Below are 17,876 nucleotides of genomic sequence, written 5' to 3' on the forward strand. Positions count from 1 at the left end.
GCTGGGCACGTGTTTAACCTAACATTGGTGGAGCTAAGGAGTGCATTGAATGCAAAAGGCCTCATCCAGCTATATATTTAGGTTGAAAATTACACATGTGTAGCTGAAAAAAATATCTCTGTATCCCAAGAGTGCTTTTCAGAACTGGTCATCAGAGGCAATTAGTTCCTTATGTTGTCTTTTCACTGACACCGGTAGCCCTGTGTCCCAGGAAATGTGGTTGCCATCACCTGTTGCAGGTTGCAGGCTTTGTGCTAAAACCGTAGCACAGGGCTGGGACCTGCCAGCCTTTCTCTAGACTGTTCAGGGTCTGTCCCCAGCTCCCTTTGAGCTTGCTGACTTCTAGCAGCCTTTATCTAATGAGTGATTTTTGCCTTCACTGCTTTACTTTTTCCCTAGGTTGGTACCATATCTGTAATTAATGATAGCAATAATAAATCATTATACTTTGTGGAGGGTGCTGCTGTGGCCCTAGATTAAAAGTGATGCACAGGGGAGTACAGGGTTGGGGTGGAAGTGGAGGCATAGAAAGCAAAGGCATGGGATGATAAGGAAGACTCCAGGACTGTAAGCAGGGACCAGGAATCGAGGTCAGCTGCATGTCATTAAAGGGACACAACATTGGGATCTGGGTAAAATCACTTCACGAGTAACAAAGAGAGCAAAACAAAAAACATACACAGCAGGTGTAAAACTTACCATATCTAGTGAATTTGGATGGGAAATGGAGTTGCTAAAAAATGGAGAAAGAACAATGTATATAGCAACATAAAAATAACCCCCTGTGCTTCCTGGAGAGAGGAAGAAGAAATTATTGCTGTCAGTTTTATGTGTCTGTAGTGGATTGTCTTCATCTGGATGCCAGGCACCTACCAAAGCCTTTCTATCACTCTCCTCCACAATTGCAGAGGGGAGAGAAAATATAACAAAGGATTCATGGGTTGAGGTAAACACAGAGAGAGATCTCACCAAATACTGTGAAGGGCAAAACAGGCTAGAATTAGAGATATTAGTTGTTACTAACAAAATCAGAGCAGGATAATGAGAAGCAAAATAAGACCTTAAAACTACCTTTCTCCCCACTTCCCCCTCCTTACCAGATCTACCTCCTCTCCCCCAGTGGTGCAGGGAGACAGGGAACGAGGGTTACAGTCTGCTTAGTTAACCACCAATTATTTCTGCCGCTGGTCAGGAAGAGGAGTCCTTCCCCTGATCCAGCGTGGGGTCCCTCCCTCCATGAGTTTTTCCAACATCAGTCAATCCCACAGGCAACAATTCTCTTCATAATGCTGCAGTGTGGGTCTCTGTTCGTGGGATGCAGTCCTTCAAGGACAGGCTGCTCCACTCTGGGTACCCACAGAGAAAAGTCCTGCAAGGAAACCCACTAAGGCTTGGGCTCCTCTCTCCACAGGTCCCTGCCAGGAGCCTGCTCCAGCACAGGCCTCCCATGGGGTCACAGCCTCATCCTAGGCATTCAGCTGCTCCAGTGTGGGGCTCCACCAAGGGTTGCAGGTGTGTCTCTGCATCCCTGAGGCCCTCCATGGGCTGCAGGGGCACAGCTGCCTCACCATGGGCTGCACCAGGGGCTGCAGGGGAATCTCAGCTCTGGCACCTGGAGCATCTCCTGCCCCACCTGTGCTGACCTTGGTGTCTGCAGAGCTGTTCCTCTGACATTTTCTCACCCCACTGTTCTCTGGCCACAATTACATCTGAGACATAACTTTTTCTTTCTTCTCCTTAAATACGTTACGGCAGGGGTGTTAGCACCATTTCTGATTGGCCCAACCATGGCCAGCAGCACATCTGTCTTGGAGCCATCTGGGATTGGCTCTGCCAGACACTGAGGAAGCTTCTGGCAGCTTCTCACAGAAGCCAGCCCTGTAACCCCCACTGCTACCAAAATTTGGCCATGCAAACCCAATGCAGTACCTTGCATCAAAGAACTCAGAGTACTGCAACTCACATCAGAGTTGTCCTCTCCACGCTGAAGCCATCAACCTTAGGATCCCCAGGGCAGTAGAAGGGTCAGTGTAAAACCGGGGAAAGAGTCAGACACTACAAAGCTGGTTTATGTGTAATTTTTACCTGCATGGAATTTGAGCTGTAATCATTACTATGGAACTAAACTTCTAATAAATCTTGGATTAAAGGAAAAAAAAAAAAAAAGAAAATGCTTCTTTTAACATATGTTTTTGCCCATAGTAAAAGTGTAACATCTTGTTTGAAGTTCAAGCAAACTACATTGTAACTTGGTTGCAACAAATTGCTAATTAGCCTTTCATAAATAAAGCATGACATTTTCTACTCTCGTAAATTAAGGCAAAGTCTTCTTCCTGAATCTGAAGGTGTCTGGATTGCAGTGATCCTAGTTGTGATCATAAGTTTTAAGATGAACATAATCCTATGAAGCATCTTTAGGTATGTTAATCATGCATTTCTTGAGGATCTTTGATTTCCCACGTAAGCTTTGCAAACTTGAAATTCATTGATTGTGTTCAATAAACATCTTTGGCTTGGTTAATTCAAGGAGCAATTTTTTACTGCCTGGGTGGTTCTTACGTATGCTGTTTTAGATTCTGCTTAGATTTATACAAATGCAGAAACATAGTGAACTCTTAGTTTTCTGACAGGGAATTTAAGCATAGATCACCAGTTCTTGGTCACAGTGGTCACTGTCTGGTGCCTCAGTTTTGGTACATACCACTTTAGTGTGTTAATCTTTTTCCTAAACTTTATTTTCTTCAAAGAATTTATATTTTTTCTTCATTTAACCTTCATGTCAGCTGTTAGGGTTCTTTCCATAGTGGTTGTCTTATCATCACATTCTTCTGCTGATTTGTCTTTTTTTTTTTTTTTTCCTTTTCACCTCTCTAAACTAAAAGTTGATCTAGGTATAGTTTAGTACCTCCTAGCTATTAAAATTTTGTTGCATTTCATTTTGAAAAGCATCAGGAAATAAAGCACTGAAGGACCTGTTTGCCCAAGACAGTACTGTATGTACACAATTCTCTGCTCCATTTCACCAAAGTAACAATGAAAATTTTAATGATGGATCAAGTATAGGAATATAATTGTTGTCACCTGTATCTCCAGTAATTTTCTCTTACAGGCAATATTCTTTCTAATGCCTGCATTTCATAATGGGGTCTCTGTGGTTGACTGCAGGTGTTGTACACCCACTGTCTTTGCACTGCTATGTGAATTCTCTTCAGGTACTCACCACCTCCATATTATTTCTTCTTATTTCTTCTTCTTCCTGGAGTGAGAATAACTGGTTTAAAAATAAGAGTCAAGGAATTGCTTAGGTCTTTAAGCTTCGTTCTGTACTCTTTGTTTCTCCACTGCTGGGATCTTGGACCAGAAAGTTTTTTTAACTCCAAACCCAGTACCCCCAGTAAATGAGTTCACTGTTACTTATAGTACAGTCAGTGTGGCAGACAACATTTTGATTTTTTTAATTTACGTCCAGATTAATAGGTTTGCATTTGTCAAACTGCATGCTCATTAATTTTCTTCTGTAGCATTGCCGACTGATCTTATGAATAATGCCTGTGTAGCAGCAGCCCTGTGATTATCGTCTTTGTCTAGTCTCTGCACTGTGCTTTTCTTTGTAAATTCTTGCAAGATATGAAATCCATTGCAATTCTCGTGTTGTTCCTCAAGCACCCATTGTTTCTTTTCGTAGCTGCATTTGTTTCATTATAGGAAGTTCTTTGTATTGTATTGATTAAATTTATCTCCGAGATCTACACAATTCCTACTGCAAGTTTCTTTTCTATTATTCTTTGATATCCTGTTATTTCAGTATTATGAGGACACTTCTGATTCACCAATCTGGACTGTGTAACTGTTTTCTTTGCAAACTCCATTTCTTTCAACTTTATTCTAGTCTTTTTATTCAAGCATTTTGGTGAGGCTTCCAGACAGAAAGCAGTTCTCTGTCAACACATATCCTTTTAAAATGTTAAGACTCCTCTCACATCCAGAGATAATTCATAATTTTCTTGGCCTTTATGTTCCTATCACTCACATACTTCATTTTTGCAGAGGTTGGTACTCCTAATATTTCCACTGTAGAGTTTTATAACTCATTTTCCCTGCTTTAGCCAACTGGAAATTATAAAACACAGTAGATGTTTCAAAACACCTGTTACCCTTAGGAGGGAGTGGGTTATAGAGCCATGCATCATGTTGAGGGTGGATGGACTTCAGCACTGTGTGACAGACACTCTAAGAATGAGAGGAAGAGAGAATGAAGGGAATGAAGCCTGAAGTAAAGTGTATGAGGGGAGTTGGGTTCTGTCACTCTTGAGAAGTGAAGGGAATTGACATGCAGAATGAAGTAGAAGAGGATCAGGATGAGGGGAAGTTGTTTCTGGAGGGTGATACATGTTTTCTCTGCTGTGCTCAACTGACACTGAAGTAAAACATTGTCACCCTGAACTACGAACTATACTATGAACCTGAGAGTCAGTACCAAGAGCAATTGCCATCACTAACCCAGAAACCAAGGAATCTATTCCTTTCCTTTTATAAAGCAGAACTGATCAGGACCCAGGTTTGTTGTTTTTCTACCCTAAGGTCCAGTGCCTGAGACTTAACTGCATTTTGATTCAGTGAATCCATCAGGCTTGCGATGCACATCACCATCTACTGTGATTCATTTTGTGTCTACATGGGTAAGCTTAAGCAGTTATCATTTCTGTGCTTAGGCAGTGAGGGAACAACTTGGCTGTTGGGTGGACACTGGCAAGGCTGTGCAATCTGAACAGGGTCTAGAAAACTGCTGGATATGTTGTAGGGAATTGTAGAATGTAAAAAGCTATGAGGATCTGCCAGAAGTTACAGACAGCACCATGAGGAATACCTGAACCTCAGAGGTGATTAAGGCAGAGTTATATGAGAAACAGCCAAAGTCCACAAGTAATTGCACTGGTGCAATAGAGGCTACTAGGGCCTTGGAAGGCCATTAGCACCCAGATAGCCTTGTAAAGAACACCTTGAAAAATAGATTTATGATGATCTCACTTATTCTGCCTTAATGTACCAGGTGCTTGAAAGTCTCATTGTCCATTTCAGTCCTTACCAGTCCTACATGGGGTGTTATTCATTAGTGTTTTCATTTGACTCAGAAGCACAGTTTAGGGGAGAGCCTCCTGATCATTCCCAATTCCCATTATTTAAAGTGAGCAGAGCTCACAGGGTTTTAACCGGATTCCTCTCCTATGAAACTAAATCAAGGTTGGGCTCCATAAAGGCTCTCTGGCTTCTATTGGGAGCTCAGTTATTGCAACCAGAGTACAACTAGCAGGAGGCAAAACCCACTGCTGTGCTACACAAGGGGCAGTACTGTCATCCTAAATAGAAGCAGTGTGAATACTGGGTCCAGGGCACTGATCATTCTGCTGTGCAGTTGGGATGTGCTGCTTGCTAATGAAGATCTGCAAAGGTGGTGTCCATCTTCCTGTGCTCCTGGGAGGGCCTGTTCTGTACTGCCCTTGGAAAGCTGTGTTAGCTGCAGTACGTATCACCTGCCATACCAGCAAGTGTCTCCTCAACAGTGTGAGTCATGTCTGTTGTTTGCTTGTTAGATGCCTGATACCTGACACAGGATTAAATATAAGGCTACATTCAGTCCCCAGATACTCAGTCATAGTCACTGGCTTTGGGAAGGAGAGCTTGGTGCAGTGCTCACACAGTCTGAGAGTTCCTACTCATCCATAGTTTTCCTTAAGTTTCTTTGTCTCTGTACATACACTTGTAATAAAAGGAGCATTATTGTGACATTTTACCCTCTGATGGGAAGACACACTGTGTGAAAATTCAGTGTTTAACCCCATGTGTTCCACAAGAAGAAACCTTATTAGGTATCCTCACAAGGAAAAGTGTAGTATCTCTGAAACCTCAGCCTGTGGTTTCCAACAGCTATAGGAGTAAGCTCCAAGTAGTGACAGAAAGCATGTGCTGAACTAAAGAGGCAGGTTATCAAATGATGCCTTGTAAGAAAACCTGTGTTTGTTCAGGAACTAGAAGAGAAACCATTATCATAATTACCATTGTTACCACTGAAGAGGCAGTGGTAACATATTCCAGGTATGCATTATAAAATCATGTTGCTGATGTCTTAGCTGTCCAAAATCCTCATCAAAATAATGAGCCAAATATTATTCTTTTGCTTTTTCTACATCTGAAAAAAAAGGTCCAGTTTCTAAATTCTAAGTTTATTAGGTAGTCTTTTCCTGAAAGATAACTTTTGTGGCTTTCTGGCATTTATTGTTTTTTTGTTGTTGTTGTTTTTTTTCCCCTCAGAAACTTTAAAAAGATGCAGGGAAGAAACTTCCAGCAATCACTAGGATGTATCTTTACAACTATTACAGCTTAATTCTACTGAAAACTCCATACCAAATTCTTCCAGAAGAAGTAATCAAATGTGTGATTTTTTTTTTCCAGAAAATTGGAAACATCTCATGGTGGGCTTTTATATTATGCTATGGTTCTTACGGAAATTTCAATGAGATTTCAGTGATAAGCTAAAATGCCAAAGATAATTTAACTGTAAAAATAAAAATACTGAGACAATTATGTCTTATCTTAATTTTTCTAGTTTCAGTTGCAAACAAATATGTCAATTTTCAAATTTAAAAATAAAATAATAGTTCGCATTTATTGAGATTACAATTTTATCATAATCTGCAAAATGTTGAGTTAGCATGGAGACAGATCTTGGGCACTGGAGCTGCAGGATGTAGCTTTTGTATATTCTCTGGAAAATAAAAAAGTCCTTGAGGCTGGATTTTCTAACGTAGATAAAAAGAACTGAATACTTATTGTTAGGAGCATAGCATTCTGCAAATGTTTTTTGTAGCAAGCAGTGGTGTAAATTAGTCAATGCTGAAATAAGTAAACTTAATGCAGAATTAAATAAGCTAAATCAGTAAGAATTATAATCTGTTGTTACAGTTTTTATATCTTAACTAAATGTTCATAAACTATGATTTTAGTATATACTAAAAAGCTGTGACCTCTTCACCATTTTCAAGCAAATTTGTTTACTTCTTTTTTCTGTGATAATGTTTTCTGTATATACATATTTTCTTCTAAATTACATTTCTCAAAATATTTTTGAAGACTGAGAGTTCAACTCATCATTTCTTTAGCATTACTTATGGCTATCTTGTGTAGTAATGGACTACATTTTTCATTATGGTGTCATAGCCAGTACCATTAACATGATCACTATTCTATGTCTTTGATTTTTATGGAGCAGTAACTACTACGAATGTGTTTTGCAATTTACATTTGCTATCTCAAAACTTTGTGTAAGAAAGTGGATTGACATTTCAGAACATTAACATGAAGTAGGATTATTATGCTTATTTTATAGCTAGAAAATTGGGACCCAACAACGGTTGAGCTATATCTAGGTGTGGTGATTCACCATCTGAGCTGTACACCACGTTGCATAGGTACCTGGAATTGGGACTGGGGCTGGAACTCAGACTCACTGAGTTCTGAGAGCAGCTCAGGGGCCCTCGGCATAAGAAGCAGGTGGATCTGTCAGAGCAAGTCCAGAGGAGGGCCATGAAGATGATCAGTGCTGGAGCCAATCTGCTATGAAGAGAATTTAGGTTGCTCAGCCTGGAGAAGAGAAGGCTCAGGGTAAATTTATGGCACCTTTCAAGAACAGAAAGAGGGCAAGAAAGCTGGAGAGGGACTTTGTGAAAAGGCACATAGTGAGGGGACAAGGGGTAGTGGCTTTAAACTGAATGAGAGTAGGGTTTAGGTTAAACATTAGGAAAAAGGTTCTTCACTATGAGTGTGGTGAGACACTGGAGCAGTTTGACCAGAGAAGTTGTAGATGCCCCATCCCTGGGATTGTTGAAGGCTAGGTTGGCTGGGGCCCTGAGCAAACTGATTTAGTGGAAGGTGTCTGTTCATGGCAGGAGCACTGGAACTGCATAGTCTTTAGGTCTCTTCTCACCCAAATTATCCTGTGATTCTGTGTCTCAAATAAAAGTCCTAGGGCATATTTTTCTTTGGTGGTACTAAAATATACAGGCTGCAGATACTTATTGAAGAACCTAAAGAGTTTACTAAACAATACTGTTCAAAAATGGTTAAATGCATCTTTATTTTATGGGTTTTTTTGTTGTTAAGAGCTAAGATTCAGACAGATGAATGCAGCTTTTCCATTATGGATTTAATATGTCAGTACTTCCTTCTGGAGTATTTACCATCTTTTCACTGTGCTGATTAAAATCTGGTGTAGATGATAATTATGCTGGTTCTATCATTCAAACACTCAAAACTGATTTTTAAATCTTTAAGTGGCTTGAACTAGACTTTTATTTCTCAAAGGATTTAAAAGTTTGCTTATACTGTGTCCTTCTGTCATGTTGTCTGTGAATGCTAAATCACTGCAAAAGTAGTAGATTTCCAGTTTTAAAAACCAAATCCACCCTTTCTTCATAGGAGGAAGAACTAAGGAAAAGTGGAGAAGCCAAATATGCACACTTGAGTGATGAGCTCCACGTATTAATTGAAGTGTTTGCTCCACCTGGGGAGGCGTATTCTCGTATGAGTCATGCCTTGGAAGAAATAAAAAAATTCCTGGTTCCTGTAAGTCACTTGTAACATTCTTCTTGACAGGCTATGGTTTTGTTGCATTGAGTTTGTTCCTTTTTAAAGCTAAGGAAAAAAATCCCTTCATCCTGTTCTGTTGAACTTTTGTCTTTCATTTTTTTGTCCCAGGGAGATGCCAAACAGGCCATTAAGTGTCACAGTTGATGTCCTGATATATTTTCTAGGTATTTTATTATTTCCATTTGTCAATGTTTTTTGCTTTCCTTTCTTCTTTTCTGGAGGAACTGGTAGATTACTTTTGTTTTCTGATTGCAGACATTAGTCATTTGTATGACAGTACACTTTCAAGATTTTTGAATATTTAAGTCTGTAAAAACATTTTAATACATGTAACACTTCACCTAAATATCTTACTAATGAAGTTAATGAATTTCTTGTGCAGCAAACAGCATGAGCAAAACATTCCTAAGACATTTCTGTTCACCTTATGACTCAGACCACAGTTTGGCAATCTTCCATCAGTTAGGAGGGTGCAGAAGTGTACTCTAAAGCGGTGAACTTTTTCATCTTGATTTATACTAAATATATCACTTTCTGAAATATTTACCTTCATGTCTATTGATTTTTCTCAAATTCTCTGAAAATTATTTTTTTCACATTTATAAGTGCATTCTATGCTATTTTCATACTTAAATTTATCTTAGAATTGGAGCATATGCATACTAAATACTAAGTGAAGTAGTACTAGAATTACATGAATTGTTTTCTGAGGTCTGTCCTGAGAGTTCTTAGTGCTCTAAAAATGTTCAGAACTTATATCCCTTAAAAAGAATATGATGAGAGCTTGTTTCTATGTTTGATTGAAAAAATAAAGTGTATGTTCAGGTCTCTTTATAATAATGAAAGGATTCAAAGAGTGCCTTTTTTTAATGAGTAATAGGGAGCCAAGACAAGAGATGTTCAGGTGAGGCGTATGAATACTTGCATGGCAGAATTTCAACACCTTTTTAGTGTGGGCTTCTTGACACGGGAAAAGGGGAATACGTTACAAATACGAAGTAAAATATTGAAGTAGACTATTTAAATGTTAAATTTTTAAGAGCAAATAAACTTTTTTTAAGAACATTAAGTAGCTTAAGATTGTTAAAAATAAATATCTGAATATTCTAGCATGGTGCAATGAAGATGGCACCTGGATTTTTAACACCCATCATGTGTTCTGTTCAGCCTGAGTGAATAAGGGAGAGAGACCAGTGTGTTTTCAGAGTAATATTAAAATTTGTCATAATATTCAGCAACTGTGCAAGCATATATTTTGTGTGACATATTATTTATTTGTAAGGATTATGTGTGTTTTCCAGCACAAGCATAATAACTACACTGGAGGAAATATGAAAACAGGTTCTTTGTTATGACATTTTGAACATGGTTGACAGTGGCAGTAATAGACCCTGTCATAGAAGGCTGCCCAATTTGTCAGTAATGATTTGCCCTTAGTGAACTTGAGTTAGCTATCACCAGTCACCTCCTCATTTTACATGTGTCTTTGCAAAGCTTCCAGGAGGATTTGTTTCCATGATCTTTCTGACCTGAGGTGAGGCTGAAAGAGTTGTAGTTTCCTGTGTCTTCCTTATTTCTCTTTTTGTAAGTGGGGGTTACTTCTTCCCTTTTCCAGTCAGTGGGAACTTCAGTGGACTGACACGATGGGACACATCTGATGGGTAGTGGCTTAGCCACCTCCTCAGCCCGTTCCCTCAGAATGAGCAGATGAGCAGGTCCCATGGACTTGTGCACCTTCATGCTCCTTAGATACTCTCAAGCCTGCTTCTCTCTTATATTGGGCAATTCTTCATTCCCCCAGTCCCCACCTTTGCCTTCTGCAACCTGAGCAGTGTGGCTGGAGCACTTGTCCATGAAGACCAAGGCACAGAAGTTGTTGATGACCTCAGCCTTCTCCATGTCCTGGGCAGTCAGGTTTCCCATTTTGCTTCCGAGAGGGCCCACATTTTCCCTAGTCTTCCCTTTATCACTGATGTACTTTTCCTGTTGACCTGGCCAATTTTAATTCTGTCAGGACTTCTGTCACCTTTCCTAACAAAATCTCTGGCTTCTTGGAAAATTTCTGTATTCCTTCCAGGCTACCTGTTCTTGCATCCACCCTCTGTTGGCTTCCTTTCTGAGTTTGTCCAGGAGCTCCTTGTTCATCCATATAAGCCTTCTGTCATTTTTTCCTGACTTCTTTTTATTTTTTGTGATGCTCATTCCTGAGCTTGGCAGAGGTGATCCTTGAACATTAACCAGCCTTTTTGTGCCCCTCTTCCCTCCAGGGAATCATAATCACTCCAAACAAGTAAAAATTGTACTCTATGACTTATTTATTAGTTTTATCCCCTCTGCTTCATTTCAGATTTACAAAGCAATTATTAACTGACTGGCTGCAACATGTTTCAAGGGTTTTTCACTCAGAAAGATTGCACTAGATAATTTCCTTTTTGTTCCCTATTTGCAGCATCTCTTGAGTTTGTTTTATGATGTTTTGTTGTTTATAAGACTTAATTTATTGCAGCAATGAATATTGGGATTACATGACAAGGATAAAACAGTAGAATAGAACAGTTTTATTTATACCAAATCAAGGATGTAATAAACTATTCAAATGAGTTTTCACATTGCTTATGAATTTTCTGAAGATTACATGAAATATTGCCCTCAGAAATTACACTGATCATGTCAGTGAAATGGAATAATGTTTTTATACCTTCTTCAGAAGTTTTAATGAGAGTGAATTTTAAGATAAATGCCTAGAAAACATAATAAGAGAAAAGTAGATAAATGTAGATCAGGACTGAGAAAAAAATTTTGAACATTTATTAACTGAAGCAAAGTTTTCATGACAATTACTTTTGATTCGAATGTGATTACTTTTTTTTTTACCATCAATCTTACTCAGTAACAGGTATCCATATTTTTAGTAGTGAAAATTTTGCCTCCAAGCCAGAGTTAGAAACCACTGTCTGTCCCACAAGTTAACATATTTCAAAGCTGCAGCTGGATCTCAGTTGGTAGATTGGGTTCCTTCCAGCAGGGGTTTCAGTGCATGACTGAATCCCTGTGTCTGCAGCTCTTGGCAGCTGACACATTTGCAAAGCCAAGCTGCTTCCTTTGCTGTCTGCAGCTTCCATTTTGCAAATGGCTTCAGGTCTGTGTGGGTGCTGCCAGCAGGACGTTGCTAACTGGTTGTTAAGATTTATTCTGTAGCTGACTGCTAGTTCTTTGGTAGGTTTTATGCAAAATTAAGTCTTTGTGGGGTGTCATGTCCAATTACTAGCTAGACACTGCGCTCCATTTGCGGTTGATGTTTACTTAGTATGAAAATTGGCATATAATTGAAATATGACAAATCAAAAGACCCATAATTAAGTAGGTAGGATTAATCTCAGAGTCTTGAAACACAACTGACTGCTCCATTTTTTTTTTCTGTCAACCTAGTAAAAGTGAAAACCAGAATGTGTTCTCCAGTCAGGGTTTTACATTAGCAATCACATTTGGAACTGATACTAACATATTGGAAATTATCCAATATTAGCTATGTGGAAAATACAAACAGTAGGAATGCCTAGGAGGAGGAGATGTTTTGCAGATTCACCTTTGTGGCCAACACAGATTTGATAAAATCCATAGATATCTGACAGCCAAGTACTTCTGATCCTAAACTGCCAGGGACCGAGGTGTATGTGAGGAACCTAAGGCTGGTGTTAGGTCTCAGTGCCTCAGAATGGGATGCAGGGTCAACAAACGAGAAGGGGAGACTGGGGAGCAGGGGGAGGGGAGGAGAGCCTAGAAGCTTTTCAAGCTTTAAAATCTGCTGATTTTTAAAGGTTCATGGCTATTAAATGCAGTCAAGTTTTTTCATTATTAATGAAATTCTACATAACTCCTGTTATATAGGACTGTATAATTTTGATTTATATCCAAACATGCAAATATATTTTCTGAACAAGCTCTTAATTTTGATACTGTAAGGAGCTATACTGTCCTTAGGAGTTCTGTGCTTTCTAACACATGCAAAATCATTTTTTCTGATTCACATTTTTATCCCTTTAAGCAAAGCATTTTTATTTGACATGGTTAGCATCCCTTGGGAGAATGAGAGAAGCAGATACTGATCATTCATTTTACGTGTGAGTGCTCTGTAATAGGGAGCTATTATGTAGAGGGCAGATTGCAGCTGCGGTGACATGACCACTTTAAAAAGATTGTTTACAACTGTGCGGTCAGATGATCAGGAATTGAACCAATTACCACTTTAAAAACTGCTGTCCAATATATTTGCATACATTATCCTAGTCACTTGTGACTGGTGATCATCTGCCTGTACAGTTTTCTGTGGGTGTTTATCAGATCAGATTCTATTATTAGAAATCACTGTGGTGAGGCAACAGGTGAATGCAAAGTTTTATGTTGTTTTAATTCAGGCTACAATGTCTTCCAGACTTCCTTGTAAGTGCCTAAATATCTTACTGACTGTTTAGCTTCAATCCTTTTATCTCACCTTGCTCTATACCATTGATAAGAAGAATTTTGTTACCAATCATTTAAGAATATTATCTGTTCTCACTGATCCAGCTAATTAAAGTGAAAAATCACTAAGGCAGAAGAGCCTTTCAGTGAAATAAAAATTTACTAATTTCACGCTGGAAGTTATTTATGCCAGAACTATTTATTAAAAAATTGAGATCTGTGGGAAATTGAAAATAAACTTTGAGGCCAGTTTGTTTCAGTGGGAACAATTAAAACATCTTAAAGTAGGGTTTAGTTCCTTGAAGGTCTTTCTCTGTCTAATATTGCAAAAAGAAATTATTTTACCTCAAACATACTTAATATGTTTACTGTATATAGGAACTCCTATCTAGTACAGACCAAAGTTACAAATAATCTGTGTACATACAGCACGTGTAACAATTCTGTCAGTTTTAGGTATATGACATTTGTTTTGCACATTTTTTATTAGCCATCTGAATTTCTTCTGTGCAACAGCATAACATGAAATCTCTATTTACATACCATTTCATCCTCCATGGTTTTGTAATCTTATGTTTGTTTCTAAATAAGCTATAGTGTGGGTGGGGGGATGCCAGTTTTTTTCCTCTTTCAAAGAATCTCAACAGGCAAAATATTTCCCAAAATATGATGCTGAGCAGCAGCACAGTTGCATCATTAAAACTCATCTTTTATGCCTGTCAAAATAAATAATTTACACTTGCACATTCTTCAAAAATACTTGCAACAATAAATAATTAGTACAGTAATTATTTTAAAACAGTGCTAAGGAAAAATTTTAGCAGTTGTTTTAGCTGTACTGGGTTCTGTTTTTCCCAGTGTGCAACATCTCTGTCAATTCCACACACAAGTTTTGATAATGAAGGAAATAAAATTCAGAGATTGTGTCAAGGCCTAAAATGTCATAGCACTTTAGCTCTTCACAGCTTTTTGTTCCTAAACATTGCTTAACAAATCAAATTATTATGAGTATGTTCAAAAATCAGTGTACTTGAGAGAGAGTCATCACAACTTGTGGACTTGGTTCTTGACTTTTCTTAGAGGTAAGTTTTTAAACTGTAGCTTTTCCTAATAATGAATACTGGCTGATTGAGCAGCACTTGTGTTGTTTAAACCGCTTATTTTAAGCTTGACGAAAATAATCCTAAATCTCCCCCTCAAAGTCAACATTTAGGGGTGGAGATGTACACCAAAAATGTTTCAATTTTTCATTTGAAAATTAAACTCCATTATTTTTCAACTGACTGAATTTTTATATAGTTATTGATATGCAGTATAGACTACTGGTTCTTTCTGCTGTAAAGCTACAAAATGGATAGCAGTACAAAGAGCACATAATTGATCAAATGTCTTCATATTTGTGTCATGAAGTTGACATGCCAGAGTAACAGTATCTTTTTCCTAGGCTTAGTTCCCAGCTGCTTCAAGGCAATTTAGATACTTTGCCACATCTTGTGTGGTTTAAGGGCTGATACTCCCACTATAAGTGGATTAAGACCTCTTTAGATATTCCAAGACTTACTCAGTCTGTGAAAGCAATTCCTCAGTGATCTCTTTCTGACACATGAAGGAATCAATATAAGAGGCTCAGCCTTACTGCCAGAGCCAGCCCTTTCAGATGAACCAGACACATGAACCTGAGCAGGGATTTCACACTGACCATTAAACTGAGAATGCTCTTGAGATGTCGCTGTAGTTTAAAGAGATACTTACAACTTGCTTGGTGAGTCTATATTCATCAGCAATTTTAGGCTGGTCTTACTGCTTCCTTTTTCTAGGGCACATTTTTCACCAATGGCAGATCAGAAGAAATTATTTTGGTGCAGGTGATAAAATTCATGCAGAACAATTTGAATCCCACAGTATTGCTTCTGGTTTCTTAATTGCTGGTCTGTAATATGTAGCAAGAAGTTTGCTATGATATTGCACATAAGACTGTTCACCTTAGCAAGACCACCAGACCCTCCTGCACATGTGACATTTCATTTAAAGCCCTGTGTGTGAGTACGAATTTGGTCAATCAACTAAATAATAAAGGTTGTTTGTTTGACCCAGTGAAGAGTCTGCAGCTTTATGGTTTGAAAATTCTATTCTATTCTATTCTATTCTATTCTATTCTATTCTATTCTATTCTATTCTATTCTATTCTATTCTGTATAAAAGTAGGCATGGAAAGTATATTTTAAAAAGTGGTTTGCCTGCAAGGAATTACTTTATAATCATGATGAAACAAAATGTGCAAGATGTTGTTGAGTGTTCCCATCGCATAAATTAGTATCATTCACATTGAAAACCATACTGCAGATCCTACAGTGTGTTGGGGATTGTTTTGATTTTCTTTATTTATTTTTAAAAACAAAAGGAATAAAAAACATTTTGGTGGTATTAGTAAACTTTTTAACGTTTTTTTTTTAACTGTAGCAAAATTCAGTGTAGTCAATTCTGAGGATGGTGAGTTATGATCATTTAGGAAAGCATGAAAGAAAAAGCAAAAATGCAGCTTCTACTTCCCTTCCCTTAATTCGTCAAAGGCTTTTCTTTGAACCTTAGTTAAGCTTTTGGCCTCAGAAAAACTTAAGATTGAGATGAGTTTGACAGTTCAGTTATGCACTGAGTATTTAAAAAAAACAAAAACAAAAAAACCCTAAATTCCACTTCCTCTTGTCTGTTTTAGAGCAGTTTCTTAAGAATTAGTAAGTGCCCTCATCTTCATGCATGGTTAAAAGCAGAGGATAATTTCACACCCGTCCTCACTCCTGTGTTCTGGATTTGTTTCTTTTCTAGCCCCCAATTTTTATTGCAAAGAAGCAGAGCTAGCTCTGGTTTTCCATTACATAATTCTGACTATCATTCTCTCTCATCCTTAGCTTACCTCTTTCATTTTTCTGTTGGGCTGGGATGGCCAGGATAGCTTGTCTTGGTAGTCAAGAAGAATTCCAGTAATGGAATGGATCTTCTGTTGTTTTGTGGTTCAGTGTCAGGGCTTTTTCTAGTGCTATTCACCATTCATCCTGCTTGCACTGATTTGGTGGTTTTTTAATGGCATTTGTAAAAAATCCAGGGCATTTTTCTTGAATGATAATAAATAATAGGGAGCTATTTACTTTCAGTATTTTGATGCTTATCAATACTTCAGTTTAATTATTTTCATAGCATTACTTTGCATTTATCATCACTCATTTTTTTCCTGCTGTTTTATTTCTAGTAATAGAGTATAATGAGACCTTTCAGCAATTCTCCACAATAACCTTTAGATTTTATTGCTTTGAATAATTTAATTGAAATACTATCACTTCACTATTCAAGATTTTTAATAACATTTATAAATATGATGAGCAGACTGGATTTTTTAATCACTCAATAAATTCTTCCCCTCAGAAAACAGAAAATTACAATAACAGTCCAACTATTTTTAGTATTCTTTCTCCTGTAACCAAGAGAGAATTACTAATCAACAAGGTGCTCTGTTTTAGCATTTGACAGCTTTTGGTCTGACAGATGAGAATTTTTATCTCCGTGGATGGAGATGTTTGAAAATGGATGTGTCATTTGCTGTGTGCCAATCTATATGACGTAAACTTGTTTAGAAATAATCTGCATGAAGGATAAAAATACATTCATCCGCAGAATGTACTTGTCCAAAACAGTACGAGTTGCCTGTATACAGTCAACATGAGCAAACATGAGGGTTTAGTAAGTAAAGGATATACATTTGTATATATTCCTGATGTTTTGAAAGGTTTTAAGTCTCCTAATGGCAAGAAATAATATGACAAGACTTCACTGGCATGAGATTTTTAAAAGATAATATAAATTTAAATATCAAGTTGAGAAGGATAGATTGGTGGCTGACTATGAAAATAGCTTTCAACATTAAAAAAAGAAAACAAGTTTAGTTTAATATGGTTTTGGTTCAATCTGAGCAATGAAGAGTTGGCAGAAAACTTAGGAACAATGACTGTGTAAAAATCAGGAAAGATGCAAAAGACAGATTCATGACAATCAAGTTGATAAATTAAAAATTCCGTATTTAATTGAATAGTTGTGAAGGAAATATTTGAGAGCAATGCAGTGATAATACAAATGAGTTCAAGGAACACAGTAGAAATAAAAGGAATCCTAAAAAGATACAGTCTTGAATCCCAGGAGATGGTAGCATTATTAGTCATTAATGATGCAGAATGTTTAGGCAGGATGTTTCCATAAATATTGGTTGTGTAACTGGAAAAATAAAGTGTGGTATACTTGCATTTTACCAAAATGATGGAATTCTTTGCAGTTGCTAGTATAGTAATGTTAATTTTAGGAAAAAACAGGAATGTAGAGAAGAGTCATATTGCACTGGTCTAAGAGCAGCAGTGCTGCTTTCTAGTGGCTTATTTTTCATGCTTTGTGTTTCATGTTTGGACTTTGGTTTTTAGGGGGAGCATTCTCAGTCTGAAGCTTTTATGAATACCAGACAGTCACCACTTTGTTCTTTGATGGTTTCTTTTTTTCGCTTGCCTTATGTGGGCATTTGCTCTTCCGTAAGGGCATGTACAATATCTTCCTCACAGTGTGGATGAGCACTTCCATGAATTTGGGAAGGATTGACTGGTTTAGGACTACAAGACATCTGTCAGATACACCTGGAGTGGACCAGTGAGTCAAAAGTTAATTGTGTTGGAATGACAAGCAACGGAATAAAAATGTGGCCAGGGAAAGACAAACTTGCAGTAGCAGCATGACTGTGC

General features: G+C 37.8%; 1 protein-coding gene across 13 annotated transcripts in view; it reads left to right on the forward strand.

The window, feature by feature from the left end:
- The window catches only part of KHDRBS2 (KH RNA binding domain containing, signal transduction associated 2), a 356,668-nt gene that overhangs the window by 146,841 nt on the left and 191,951 nt on the right, over window positions 1-17,876 (forward strand). For all 13 annotated transcript variants that reach the window (XR_008436254.1, XR_008436252.1, XR_008436255.1 and 10 more), the window contains exon 4: window positions 8,473-8,619. Coding sequence is in view for 4 of the 13 variants with exons in the window: in XM_053973490.1 (XP_053829465.1) it covers window positions 8,473-8,619 (147 nt within the window). In the remaining 9 variants the exon portion in view is untranslated. The remainder of the gene's footprint in view (window positions 1-8,472; window positions 8,620-17,876) is intronic.

The sequence above is a fragment of the Vidua macroura genome, chromosome 3 (assembly GCF_024509145.1).
Source record: "Vidua macroura isolate BioBank_ID:100142 chromosome 3, ASM2450914v1, whole genome shotgun sequence".
In the NCBI taxonomy this organism is placed as follows: Eukaryota; Metazoa; Chordata; class Aves; order Passeriformes; family Viduidae; genus Vidua; species Vidua macroura.